The sequence below is a fragment of the Stegodyphus dumicola genome, chromosome X1 (assembly GCF_044657685.1).
Source record: "Stegodyphus dumicola isolate Sdum_Otavi_A_Nest chromosome X1, ASM4465768v1".
Taxonomy (NCBI): Eukaryota; Metazoa; Arthropoda; class Arachnida; order Araneae; family Eresidae; genus Stegodyphus; species Stegodyphus dumicola.
Window position 1 is genome coordinate 16372300 of NC_140780.1, and position 15369 is coordinate 16387668.

Genomic DNA, 15369 nt, shown 5'->3' on the forward strand with positions numbered 1-15369 from the left:
CATTAATTTAGTATGTCCTTCATTACTATCAGTTGCAAAAACTGTTTGATCAATTAATGAACATCTGTAAAAATAATGACCATGTAAATATACGAACTTCAGTTTAAATAACATTGACCATTCCTGTAGAAATACTTTGCCTTGTACTCCTTATTTGAGCTTTCACTTTATATCATTTTACTAATTGTCTTGAAATGTTTTGCTTGATTTGTATATGAAATGAAAGCCAGTTATAAGATAATGCAGTTATTGAAATTAGTTATGTATTAATGTATATATTAGGTTTTTAGCATTTTAATACTCCATTCCCTTTTCTCACCATACTTCAGATTACCTTTCTCCCTCCAGGTTTCTTTTATTCAAATACTGCACTCTGAATAATATGTAAAATTGAAAGTATTTTATTTAAATGTACTATAAAGGCATAAATTTAAGATTTATTATTTTTATTAATACATATTTATTATTTTATGAATTATTTTATTTATTAAATAAAAATAAGGATAAATTTTATTAGCTTGCATGGCTTACATGAAACGTGTTTAAATCTTTTAAGCCATATTGTTCATGTTATTTCAGTTCTGTCGTAATCCTTTTTGACATGAGCTTTTTGGTTCTATTTTAAATCTATAAATCTGAGGTCATTCAAATTCCTCATTAATTGAAAACCTCCAGTATCTGTGTATCTCATAGCTGCTAAATTCCTCAGTAAAAGGAATACACTCCTGGTTTTTTAAGGGGCCCACCAGAGACCCAACGGTAAAGTCGTTAAACACTGGTATTTTGGTCTGATGTTCAAATCCCATGAATGAGCTAGCTGTATGGGCGTATTTGTATTCCCCACGAAGTCATTCCTCCTATTAGGTAGATACCCCTCGAGGCTTTGCTGTAATCACATAAATCAAACCAAAACAAACCTTTTTTTTTTTTTCCTTTTTACTCTTTACTAAGGAAATCTAGCAAAGAAAATATTTTTCAACAGCTGAATTAATTAAACTTAAATTGAGCATATTCTACTCCCTCACACCTAGTAATTCTCAGCATAATTTTTCTCATTAAATTTTATTTGATCTGAATTATCTTAATCTTTGGTAGATGATTTTAAGACTTTTTATGAAGATTCAACCAACGTTGAATCAGTTAATATTTATAGTTAATTTTGTTTTACATCAACAAATGGTACACAATATAACAATGGTATCATTTATTCACTCTTTAGTATGTGTGTTAATTACTAATTTTATTTTTGTATTAAAAAATACTTTAATAAATATAAACTTTGTTTCCACTCGGAATTTTCTCAGTATAAAAGAGTAAGAAAATTACAAAATGAAATTAGCTAAGGAATATCTAATGAAATATATTTTACTTCAAAATCGCATTATAAATATTTCAGTAAACTGGATTTCATAAAATGTATTTCAGTCAATTTACAGTTCTTTTGAAATGACATTTCTGTGCAGTGTAGAATTCTCCTGGAAACTCTTTTTCTTACAAAAACTTTCCAGTTTTTCTTATTTCAGTTTTGAAAGCTGGAGTATCTTCTGCCAACTATATGGTTATGATACTATATGGTTTACTATATGGTTTAAGTATCTTAATTTTAAGGAGATTGCATTATTATAAAAATTTATTCTTTTTTGCATTCCATTATATTTTATAGGTAGATTCTTAGAGCCAGTAATTGTGCCTGCCTTGGATTAGTCCATACAATATAGAGTTAAATTTATGTCATGGATGAAATAAATAAAAGACTAGAAGAATGGAAGTTTATCGTAGATAGGTAGATTATTTTATGTTATTTACGTCTGCAATTTTAGTTACAGCTTGTTGTGTGTTTAAATTTTTGATAAATGTAAAATAAGATTACAGAAAATCAGCTAAACACAGATCAGTTTGTATACTAGTTGTTACTATTTATTCAACACTATGTTTAACGTTACATATTCTGTTACAGTTGCAACTATATCCATATGTATATATAATAATTTATTTCCTAAACAGTATTGATTAATTGATTATATTATCTCCTAAGTTTAATTAAAGTAGAATTATTTTAAAAGTGTGAATCCATACTGGTAAGTTATATTTTGAAAGATGTTTTGAAGTAATTTGAAAGCAAAATGTTAATAATGTTTTAACGGGGACTGGAGTTAAATCATCATGAAGAATAAAATTTCAATTGTAAAAGGAAAAATTAAAACATGTAATCATTGTCATTGATCGGAAATTAGTTGACTTTTCAAGGGAAACAAACCAACTCCCGTTCAATGAACAATAATTGATAAAAATATGTAAATACGAAAGTGTTTCGTCTTTACTCGAGTTATAAGTTAAAGCCAAATAGGCAATTCTAGTCAGGCCAAATATTTCCGCGAATAGAAGGAATTATGAACCAATGCTGATACTCAAAGAACTTATTCTTATGAAGCATTTTAGTCAATTCAATTTGGAGTAAAAATCAATTACTGTGGAGAAATCCTATTTAACTCGAGTAACCGTCCCCGACACTTTCATGTTTATGCATTTGAGTACTATATTATTTGTAGAAATTAAACATTGGAAATTGTCATTGTGAAATCAAATTCAAAGTAAAGTTGAAATAAACATAGAAGATTACAAAATAAGATAAGTAATGCAAACTTTGTAAAAACAAATCAAAGACAATATAAAAATAATACAAAAATAATATAGAAAATAATATAAATAAGATCAGTGAATGTACATGAAGATATAAAGGCCAGAAAAGGTATTAAGTAACTTACATTCTTTCTAGTGGGGGAGTTGGCAAAGTGTTCTCTTCGTGTCTGACTCATAAGTGTAGGGTGTCCGAAAATTCATAGCGGCAGTAGGGGCTTTGAATAATATCAGTCGGTAAGACTTAGGTGAAGTAATTTATGGTAGTGGGTGGGACTTGGAATTCTTGAGGGATGTATTTTGTGGAGTTCTTATCTGAGTGAGACTGTCTGTTAAGATTTTTTTGAAAATACTAGTGAATGGAAATTAATTAATTTCTGGCTAATTGTCGTGTCGTAATGATTAAGAATTTAAGAAAGGAAAAAAGAATTTTCACTGTCCAAGAGCTAATAGACAGACTAAAGGCATGAAATTGGCCCGTTTTTTTAGTAACAGTATATGTCTGAAGACAATTAGCTTTTTACAATATATACAATTGAGTAATCACACTATATACAAATCTTCCAACTGACAGTCATCCAACTTATACCGCCTTCTCAGGTTTAGGAACAAATTATCATATCCCTATCAGTTAAATGATTTAGAGTGAGTATTTAACGCCTGCTCTTTTAAGGCAATGGTTGATAAATTGAATGGAAATTAGATTATTTTCGAGAATTTTAATAAGGATCAAAATTTCGCGTTGTAAATCTATTATATCTGTGTATATAGTTTTAATTCGTTGTATTTGATTCATTATAGTATTGTTAATTACTTTTTGGATATGTTGGAGTTCCAATTTATTAATTTGTTAGTATTGAAATTGAAGTTTCTTGTTTTGTCAAAAAGTAAAATTTTTTTGTAGTTAATGATTTGAAGATCTAGAAAGTCTATGCTATTTTGTGAATTATTAGTTTTATTAAGTGTAAGACAATTCGGATAAATCTCAGAGTGTTCAATTTTACCAAAATTATTAATTGTAATAAGGTCATCAATATATCTGTAGGTGTGTTTGTAGTAATTTAACTCTTGTGGTTGTAGATTTTTTTGGAAGTTAAATTCTTTGACAAATAAAAAGATATTACAGATCGAGGTGCTGGAATGTAAGCCCATTGGCAATCCTCTGACTTGTTTAAAAAGTTGATTTTGAAACTTGATGTAGTTATGAAAAAGTGTGCATTTTAGGTAGGTTTTCCATTTGCCAAGAGTCATGATATTGAGTATATTAGGGAAAAGTTTAGGTAGATCAAGTAGACTGGTATAGATTTCTTCTAGAGGAAGTGAGGTATATAAGTTTTCAAAATCATAGCAGTTAATGTTTTGGATGTTAATGGTTTGAATGGTATTAATGACAGGAGTGTTATTATGAATGATCCAGCAATAGTTATGATTAGTGTTACAATCATTGAAAATAAATTTACAGATTTTATTAAGTTGAATTGAAAAATAATAGTCTACATTTTTCTTGTAATTATTAGTTCCATTAGCTATAAATCTAAATTTTAATGGTGTTTTATGGAATTTGGGAATCGCATAAAGATTAGTAAATCTGTTGTAGTTTGCATTGAAAGTAATATTGAGTTTCTTATGAAAAGTTTTCATCCTGTTTATTATAGATGTTTCTGTAAGGTTGGCTATAATTGATAAGTAGTTGCGTTGAGAAGTTCTTTATGAATAATTTCAGCGTAGAATTGTTTTCATATAATGCTAAAGTTATTAGTTGCTTTATCTATTTTTGTAATAGTAAAAAGCTGTTTTAATTTATTAATATCTGATGTAAGTTGCGACCAATTCAGTGTACTTTTAAATTTGAGGTGACTGATTTCGGTGGATATGCGTTGAAGAATTTTAGCTTTCCATTTTAAGAAGGTATCTATGGGTAAATTCAGTTGATAGCTTGCTTTACTATAAATTCGTTGATGTTGTTTTCGAAAGTCTTGTAACAGTAATTTGTAGTCATGTTTCTGACTGGTCTAAATTTTGTATATTTATATGACATCTCCCTTTTTAATAAAGCCCATCAGCAACTGAGTGGTAAATTCTCTGAACCCTGCTAGTTTGACCTGGGTTCAAATCCAGGCAGTATTAGGTGCACAGGCATTTTTAGTTTTCCCAATGTATTGTGTCATATAAAAGGTCTCTGTGCTTTTTTGCCACTATATGTTATGATGCCTATATATCCTGCAGCACTCACCTGATTGTCTCAAATGAACATGTGCTTAAGACATTAATTTTCCATTGTTTTTGAAGCTAGTTTTTTAATTTGTTGCTTATGTCAAAAGTTATATTGATCTGAAAATGTGTGAAATATCTGAAGAAATACGGTATGTGATGCTTTTTTACTATAAAAAAGGTGAAAACATGCTGGAAAATTTGTGAAGTGAATGCTCTGAGTGAACAAAGGACCCAGCAGTGGTTTGCTTTGATTCCATTCCTGAAATTGCGATATCGAGATTGGAAGGGAATTTTGTCCATTATGAGCTATTGCAACCTGGCAAAACCATCAATTCGACCCTGTACTGCACACAAGTCAACCGTTTGAATGAAGCAGTCTACAAAAGGTCATCAGACTTGGCCAACAGAAAGGGAATTGTGTTCCATCATGACAATGCACGGGCTACACACATTTTTGATGACTCGGAAGAAATTGACGGAACTTGGTTGGGAAGTTTTGATGCACCCACCGTATAGCCAGACTTTGCACCATCTGACTATTTGTTTCGGTCTCTGTAAAACTCTCTTGATGGTAAAAAGTTGGCCGACCGAAGCGCTGCTGAAAAATCACTTGGCCAAGTTTTTCGACAATAAACCACATAAGTTCTATACCGATGGAATTATGAAGCTTCCCAAAAAATGGCCAAAGGTCATAGATAATAATGGTCAATATGTAGTTGATTAAATTTTCTTTATCAATTTTCAATAAAGAAAATTTTTGTTAAAAAAATCGCCCAAGAAAGATTGGAGACTTTTTATATGACCCAATGTAATGCGGATACGAAGCAGTTTCACTTAGAAAATCCTTCACTAAGGTCCACTAAGCCAACACTTCCCTTAGCCAGAAAGCCCTTTTGTGCTTTGCAGTTATCAAATAAGCCAAATAAAACCCTTTTTAACAGAAATAAAAGGTGCACATTCTTTTAAATATAGAGGTATTTTAGCAGTCCTGCAAATGAGTAATATAGTTATGTCAGTTTGCAGAACTTAGTGACATAGCAGTTTAATTACGTGCGTGAGAATTTATGAGCATCTGTAAATTTGGAGTATTTCTAGTACCCTCTGATTCATTCTCATTAACATCTTTAGTTTTACTAATTCACAAGTCAAACAACAAAAATCAGCGTTATATTCACAAAATTTTCACAGGACTAGTTTCGATGGTTTTACCGAACCACCATCCTCAGCTGCAAAATCTTATCTAATCATTATTTCCTATCTTGTTCATTTGCGGTTTTGCAGCTGAGGATAGTGGTTCGGTAAAACCATCAAAACTAGTCCTGTGAAAATTTTGTGAATATAACGCTGATTTTTGTTGTTTGACTTGTGAATTAGTATTTATTCGATGTGTTATTGTGTCTTAATTATCTTTAGTTTTGTTGCTTTCATTTTCATAACTGTTTTTCATCATGAATCTTTCCAGTTTGTTACTTTTAGAATGCCTCTTCTGTTTCTGTCAATTCTGCCATCTCTTTTTTTTTTTATATATAATCCTGAATAAACATGGTCTTTATGCTTTTCCTATGACTTTTCAGCTTTCTTTTAGCGTTCCCCCTTTCTTATTCATGTGCACATAGTCTCCTGCTGTCAATAGTTTTAAAGGTCTATTCCTATCAGAATAACTCTTTGTGATGTTTATTTCTTAAGTAAATGTTATGTTTCTTTTATATGTTGGTACTCTTTTGTAGGCATCAATCTATTCACTTTTCTTCCAAGCAACAGTTCTGAAGGTGATTTAATTTTCAGCTGAAACAATGATATTCTATTGCAACTAAATATGTATCCTTATTTTCAACTCCAGCTTTTTCAGTATTTTCCAATTCTTTGCACTTCCCTGAAAAGTAGCCATGAGTGGTGTTCTGTGTGACTAAAATAGGCAACCAAAGATGTTGCCAAAATGCATTTATGCGATAACCCAGGTATGCGCACAGAGATGAAGCACCGATTTTGACCTTCAATTTGATGGTCATTAGTTTTTGTTGAACTGAGTGTATTTTTTGTATTTATTTATTTATTTATTTTTTTATTTGAACTTGAGTGTATTTAAGAAGTCATAATAGGACTATGGACGTCGCTGACATCCTTCAGCCACTTGTATTGCCACTCATGGCAGGGCTCCTAGGAGCCTGTTTTCAACAAGACAATGCTTGGGCACACGCAGCACGGATCTCACAAGACTTCCTCCACCAAATCTGGGGATTGAGCAGGCCCCCAGATTAGTTATCAATCGAGAATATCTGGGATCATTTGGGATGGCAAGTTCAACTGTTAAACGAGATGTCTCAGGACACCGTATGGAACTTGTATGCCTCAATGCCCTCTCGTATCACATCAGGCATTCGCGCTAGAGGTGGTCCAACAGAGTACTAAAACTTCCGTTCATGTGTACTTTTTTCTACAATAAATGATCCTTTTTTCTTTGATTTTTCTAATTACTTACTTATATCAAAGTAGTACGTAGATATGTAAAATTTTGTTTCATTCTGACAACTCTTTCTTGGTGTGCAAATTTTTATGGCAATGAGCATATATATCTAAAATATAAAAAATACGATCTCTGCGTGTATGGGCAACCTATAACTGACTTTTCACAATTTTAGGATCTTTTCCTAGCCTAGTACTTTTAAGAACATTCAGGCATATTGTATATGTGCTAGTATAAATACAGAGTTCGTGCCATTTTTCGTCAAACTGCTTTCTTATCCTGCTGCTACCAGACCTTTGCTGCTGCTCTACCCATCTGTCTTCCTTTGTTGGAACAGTTATGACGTGGAAAGTCTAATTTTAATCTTAATTAGTTTAAATAACTATTGATTATGTAATTTGGAGAATTTCATCTAAAGAAAATATGATCTGCAGTGAGAAATAACTAAAGATGTGGAATGTGAAAAGCTAAAAGCTTTCTTTGTCATAATTTTTTCAGCCTTTTTTCAGCCACAACAAGGCTTGGACTCTGATTTAGTTATATCGTCAAGCTTTGTCATGCCTGTGCTTGCCTACCAAAATATTACGTATACATTTATGTTATATATTCAGGATCAAAAGCAATGACCAGGAGCAGGAATTTTGATGGTGTATAAGTGTTTATCCCTAATGGCTAGGAAATTAGAGGCGAATGCAGATTAAGTCTTTAGTTTTATTTTGAGCCTGTTCCAAAAGGCCTGCATTTTTGATAATTTTGTAGCAAGAAAGAAGTAGCAGACAGACAGCAGTCTAAGGCCAAGCAGGGAAAGCAAGTGCATTAATGTTCAGGAAGAAATCTTAAGTCAAACTGAGTTTTTGTTCTCAAAGCATTTTAATTGGATAGGTAATATTGCTGTAAAATTATTATTGGCTGGTTTAGTTTGTTTCATTTACATCATCAGAATTATGTAAAAGTAAGACTTAGATTTTTCTCGAAATGACGCAGTGCAAATAGAGGTTACTATTTTTAGAATAGAGAAGGGAAATTAATTTACGTTGCTAATTATTTATATATAAAATCTTTTATATATTCTTTATTTTTCTTACATTTATATAATTTTAATGCAGCCGATAGCAACTAAAAAGGAAGGTGCAAAACTGCATGTTATAGTAGGCCCATATACAAAATTTCAACGTTTTAAAGCTACTCGTTTTTGAGTTATGCGAGATACACCTACACATATATACCGGGTGGACATAGTTAAACTGACAGTGCTCACAGTTTTCTGTAGCGCGATCTATTTGCGAGAATGACACCACATTTTGTAGGAAGATTAAACAAGACGGCGGACTAAGGATTCTGCGAAAAAAAAAAATACTTCCAAAAGTCACCGCTAGGGGAATATTTGGCGCTGTGTAATAGAAAATAGAGTGTTAACAAATGCAAATTAATACGGAATAAAATTACCTTTTATTATGCACATTTTCTGATTTAGTTCAAGTGCAATATGGCAACACTTTTAAAAAAGCGTAAAATCTACATGAACACAGATAAAGTCTTGTGATCTGCAATATCACGCACGCTGAGCAGAAGAAGAAGTTCTTTATTCAAATTTCACGCTACATCCATTCGCACAGTGCCAGCTGCTTGGGTTTTAAAAGGGAATGTGTTACGTTTTGAATCAATCGGATTGAAAGTTTATGTGCAATGTCTCCTTCTTTAGTCGAGCGTGCGTTACTGGTCAAATTCTTTTACCTTAACCAGTGCAAAGTGTCAGCCGCTCTTTGTGCTTTTAGAACGCTCAAAAAAAATGCGTAAAGGTAACGGTCCTGTGTCAGTTAATGGACTAAAAGCGATGGTTGCGACGTTTGAGAAAACAGGTTCTCTGAAGGTTAGGTCAGGCAGAGGACGAAAACCTGTACCACAGGATACAATCGAAGCAGTTGCCACGGCGATTGTCCACAGAGGACCAGACAATTTGCCTGCCACCTCTAGCGCTGATGGAGTAGCTCGGAATATGGATATGCTTTACAGTACGGTATGGAAAATCTTACAAAAGATTATCAACTTCTATCCGTACAAGATCAGCCATGTACAGGATTTACTGTAACCCGACCATGATAAGCGATTGACTTTTGCTCTTACCTTTCTTGCCAGAATGGAGGTGGATGATGCTTGGCCGTGGAAAATCTTATGGGGAGACGAGGCCCACTTTTACCTGAATGGAACTGTGAATACTCAGAACTGCTGAATTTGGGATGACAAACCACCACATGCAGTCACAGCAATTCCCTTACATTCACCAAAGGTAACTGTTTGGTGTGGGTTCGCAGCAAAATTTATCGTAGGTCCATTCTTCTATGAGAACATTACCCCGACAAGACCGGAAACCTGTTCTCTTACTGGAGATAAATATCGCCACATGTTGAAGAACTTTGTCATTCCGGCACTTCAACAAAGACAATGCCTGGGGGAAATCATTTTCATGCAAGATGGAGCCCCTGCACACCTTGCTGTATGGGTGCAACAGATGCTATGACAGAAATTCACAACAGAAAGTCATTAGCCGCTACTCTCCAACTGCATGGCCAGCCCGGTTGCCTGATCTTACCCCATGCGATTTCTGGCTATGGGGTTACCTTAAGTCCAAGGTCTTGTCCAGGACCTGGCTACGCTGAAGGATAACATATCACAGACTGTACGGGAGATTCCTGCAGGCACGTTACTTTCTGCTGTTGTGCACAGAATGCAATATGTGGTCCACAACAACGGCAGCCACATTGAACCTCATTTGAATGCAAAATAAAAGGTAATTTCCGTATTGATTCGCATTTGTTAACACTCTATTTTCTATTACACAGCGCCAAATATTCCCCTAGTGGTGACTTTTGGAAGTAATTTGTTTTTTCGTGGAATCCTTCATCCCCCGTCTTGTTTAATCTTCCTACAAAATGTGGCATCATTCTCGCAAGTAGATCGCGCTACAGAACGCTGTGAGCACTGTCAGTTTAATTATGGCCACCCGGTATATATATATATATATATATAATATGTTCGTATAGACATCACAAAAAAACTCTCCTGAATCTATTTTACACTTCGTTTTGGGGAAAAGAGCCCTTTATTCTTGTGCAATATAAAATTAAGCATAAAAATCACAACATTGGCTTTGCATACAGATTAACAATATTTTGACTCTAATATTTTTGTTTACATTTTTTCTAACTGCAGCTTCTGAGTAATATTACACGAGCTTCAAGCAGATGTAGTCGTTTTCTTTACTCTATAGGTTTTTTTATTCATTATCTGTGTTTTGTAACAGTTTATGTTTCAGAGAATAGCAATATACTATGTTGTTGTTCTTTTTAGAGAGTTAGTGTAACTTTTGTTTTCATTATTTTAGAGTATGAGTAAAGGAATTATTTAATTATTGTAGAGTCATAAATAACTCAAGAGATATAGTTATTTTCGAGTAATGAATAGTTTCTTGAGGTAAAAAATTTGGTGAGAATTTTTGAACACACGTTATGAAAAATAAGTAAATAAAAAATAAAAATCCTTCAAATGTATTCAAGAGTGGTCAAAATAGATATTTCCGTTGAAATATTAGTATCCGAAATTTTTCGCAATTACAATACTTCCTTTACTTTATACAAGGAAGTTAAAATATTTTCATTGTACTTTTTACAAGAATAAAGGTTTTGTGTGTTATCTTTCTTACTTTCCTAGTAATATTCTAGGTTGGTTTATAGAAATTGTTAGTAGTGATTTTATTTAAATCTGTATTTTTGTTCTGTATGTGTTATAATTAATTTAATTTTGGAGATACTTTTTTCACACAATACTTGCCCAAAATATAAAATGCTTGTGAGTGAATGTTTGCACATGATAAAAATGTAAACAAAATAGGCTGCTAAAGTGTGACAACGGGGAGGTAAATCCATTGAAAAATAACATACGTACTAAACAGAAGAAATATCTATATTCTGTGACAAAAATATATTTTTGCAAATGTTTAAGAACAGCTTTAAGTAATTATATTAGATAAAACTGCATTAAAATCTAGAAAACAAAGCTCTTTGTAAGATCATCTTTGTGAGATATAGATCCAATCATAAAAATCTCACTGCCTCTTTTAAAAACTTGTATGCTGTTCATCATAATTATATTGCTGTTTTGCTCTTGGCCCTCGAGGTTTCATGAAACAGCCAATCTGGCCAGCAGGCTAAAAGGTTTGGAGATTCCTGCTCTAGACAAGACTACAGGAATGTTTATGACATATATAAAAGATTTTTCATGCAGTGCGTTTTAATTCCAAATAACCCTTTTTTCCATGAATCGAATCATTTAAGCACGATGTCATTTCTGATGCATTAGGTATGTATCTAGAAACATGCAATCAGTTCTAAGAAAATTTCTAATTCTTTAACCTCTCTCTGTCTTCCCCCCCCCCATGTGTGTGTGCTTTTATATCTAGAATAGCCGTAATATTGTTTTCATCTGGTTTTAAACAATCTGTAGAAAATTTATGCCCCATATTTTTTACCTTTATTCGGTCCAATATTATATTCCTTTAAATTAAATCTAACATTATTTTCAAAACTAAGTTATCTGTGTATATTTAAACTCTTTCTGTATCACCAAAATTTTCAGATAAACTTCAAATATCATATTATACAAGTCTCAAAATATAAATAATATATTTATAATATATTATTGATTTATGAATATAAATGTCTTCTGACAATGAACATAGAACATACAGCAACCTTAAAAAGTAATATCTATTAAATAGAATAACCACATAAACTTGAATTTGACAGTTTAACTTGCCATAATGGTTTGCTTGCATCTAAAGTACTAAACATTTTTGCTTTTGACATTTGAGATGAAATTTCTTCAGAAGTTGGTATGTTTCAGTATTCTTTCAGTTTATTTTCATTAGGGTACTAAGGATCTAAACACATTCATAAATTACTATCCTTTTTTTCTTACTGGTGAATTCATAAACTGTGTGGCCTGATTAACTGCATAATACCATCTTTATCCATTCTCACCATTCTCCTTTCAATAGATTTAATAAACTAGGTCGAATTTTCCTTCATGCCTGTGTTTGATCAGTAGTTTTAATTCATTGTGATAGGAGGCCCACCAGCGGCCGAGCGGTAAAGTCGCTGAACGCTGGTAGTTCGGTCCGAGGTTCGAATCCCGCGAACGGGCTGGCTGCATGGAGGTTTTCGTGGTTTTCCCCATGTGTAACGTGTATACGAGCCAGTTTCCCTTAGAAAGTCCTCCACGAAAGGCATCCCTCCCCTTAGGCAGATAGCCCTAGTGTGCTTTGCCATAATTAAATACACCATTGTGATAGGTATTAGTCAGTTAAATTTCTGATTCCCTTAAATAAGTCTTAAAGATTCTGGTAATTTTCACGGGTATAACTAAATTCAGGATTTACTGTACATACCTTTTGCAATGAATTTAAATATTGCAATGAAAACAAATCTAAAATAACTGGAACAGTTTTATCACATGCTACTACTTGACATTCTACTTCATCATCACCACCTTTAGATGTTTCATAAGAATTTACACTATCCAACTATATGAATTTTTGAGCCATTATAATTGTTTAAAGTGAATTCTAGTTTAATCAAATATTTATCTCTTAAATTCAATTGCTTAAATCTAGGCAATGTAGTGCTTTACATCGAGTACCGTTATCCAATTTGACATATAAGTATTTAGATATGTTTACTTTTAGTTTTTAAATCATTCTGTTTTACATAATGTCTTCTTATTTTGTACAGATCCTAAAATTGTATTATTTTCGGTGATTCATGTTCTAAATTATTCTGCACAATGTTAATATTTTTGTTAGTGCACATTTTAGCAGAGTGATTTTCTTTTTGATCAACAAATCATAAGTAGGGCAGGCATACAACTTGTGACAAGTTCCATATTTTCTATGTGGTTTTGCATTGCTAAACCTTGATAATTTGAACACTATTTTGAGACTTGTATAATATATTTTTTGTGGTACTGTTCCGTTTTGCCGGTGCAAGCGATAAAGTCACCAGTAATGGTACAACCGATGCCGAACGAAATATCCTCGCTGGTAACCTTTTACTTTAACTTTCACATTTTTAAAACAAGTCGAAGCTATTTCATATCTGATTGTTTCTTTCAATACTGGCATAACAATTACATAGAATTTTTACCAGATAGTTCAGTTTTATGTCCTAAGGCCATTCGCAGGCGGTAATTAAGTCAATTAGAATGCAATCACACCGATGGCAAAAATATAGAAAAGGCAAGGGTTAAATTAATCAATTCTAATGAGAATGCACTAGTGAAGTAAAGCACTGAGGTTTTACGTAATTTCTTATTAAGCTATTTGTATGAATTGAAATAATTATTGCATTTAAACTTGTATTCCAAATTAAGATTTAACTTGAAATTAATGTAGATAATTACTGAGAGAATTAGATTTTTGTAGCATAGTTTATGCAAGATGAGATCTTTTGGGGTCACGTGATGTGAACCGACGAATCAGGATGTTATATGATGAAAGCATAGTAAATTCTTAATGTTTTTTATAAATTTACTGTCTTTCTTTATCGGCCTTTTTAAAGAAATCTTAAACGACATTAAAATGTGTATACCTTCAAAATAAAAAATTCTTAGAACTAACATTTGTCAACATTTTTTATGTCTATACCTTGTGTTTTCCCCAATAAAGTCGTATGGCGAGATTTGTGCCGGCAAAACGGAAAAGTACCTTTTTTGTTACATGACTGCACCTTTCCTTCTGAATGTGAAATTTTATTCCACTGTATCACTTCTATTTTATTTCCTCGAGTTAAAATTTTACTGCTAAAATTCTGCGAATTCAACTGCTTTACGTATTTTAATACATTTTCCAATGTTAACTGAACTTCTCATGATAGGCCAAGTATTTTTATTTAAAATGCCACTTATTATAAGTGTCTTGGATTAAACTATCTTTTAACTGTGCAAATCCATAATTACTGCTGAATTTCTTTAAATCTATTACAAAGTCGTCACATGATTTGTGTGCTTATTGTGTTCAATAAAAAAATATATGCTGTTCAAAACTTTCATTTGCTTTCGGTATACAATAATTTTCAAAAGCTTCTGTTCCCTTGTCAGTATCTTTTTTATCTTCTTCATTTAAATCAAAATTATTAAATTTATCGAAGTCTTCTCTACCAATAAAATAACTGCTTTTGTTTCTGTCAATTTAGTATTGCTGAGTATGCCTATTCTACAAATCCGAAAATTTTGTTTGCTTTTTAAAGTTTTTCACTTAATTTCCTTCAAAACTTAAAATGCTTTGTGGTGAGCTTAAACTTAAAGTGCTTCATCCATGTTTCATTTAAGACTTTAAATAGTCTTAACATTACATATTTATTAGCCACTCCAACTGAAAATAAGCAATGCATTTAGCAAGGTGGAAGAGTTTCGGTTTCATTGGACATGTAAACAACTTTCATTCATATATCAGGATTAATAACATCTTCTAGGTTAAGCAACTGTTGATTGTTTTCACTGCCTGCATTGAGTCTTTTATTTGGGTTATTAATAACAGGAATATATCACACAAGATCAATTGAGCATCATTTATTTTATCATTCCAGTTACGTATTTTATGTTAGTTACTTCTACATATGACACAATTGATATTTTTTTGTGAAATTGTATCAAATTTGCTTTAGAGTATTATTTCCCAGCAATTTTTTTTTTTTAATTTATAAGTTTAGTGCATACTTATTTTCCTATCCACTGTTTTCAACAAACAAAATCTGTCACCAAATATTGTGATTTAGCTCCAATAATGTTTCAATGTAATATCACAACACACTCAGTTTTTCCCCCATATTTTCTATGCAATCTCAACCCCCTTTTTTTTGTATATGCCATGTCCATAATTTATATCTGTTGGTTATCTGAATAAATAAAATTTGTGTCTATTGGTTATCTGAATAAGTTTGTAGCCTTCTGAACTTTTACTGGAATCACTGGTACATGCTTGAGTGCATATTTATTTAAGTTCA

The 15369-nt window shown here is 32.2% G+C and overlaps 1 protein-coding gene across 1 annotated transcript in view; it reads left to right on the plus strand.

The window, feature by feature from the left end:
- Window positions 1–15369, plus strand: part of LOC118192099 (uncharacterized) — an 82369-nt gene that overhangs the window by 12914 nt on the left and 54086 nt on the right. The window contains exon 2 of the mRNA XM_035362999.2: window positions 1664–1783. Coding sequence (XP_035218890.2) covers window positions 1734–1783 — 50 coding nt within the window. The 5' untranslated portion in view covers window positions 1664–1733. The remainder of the gene's footprint in view (window positions 1–1663; window positions 1784–15369) is intronic.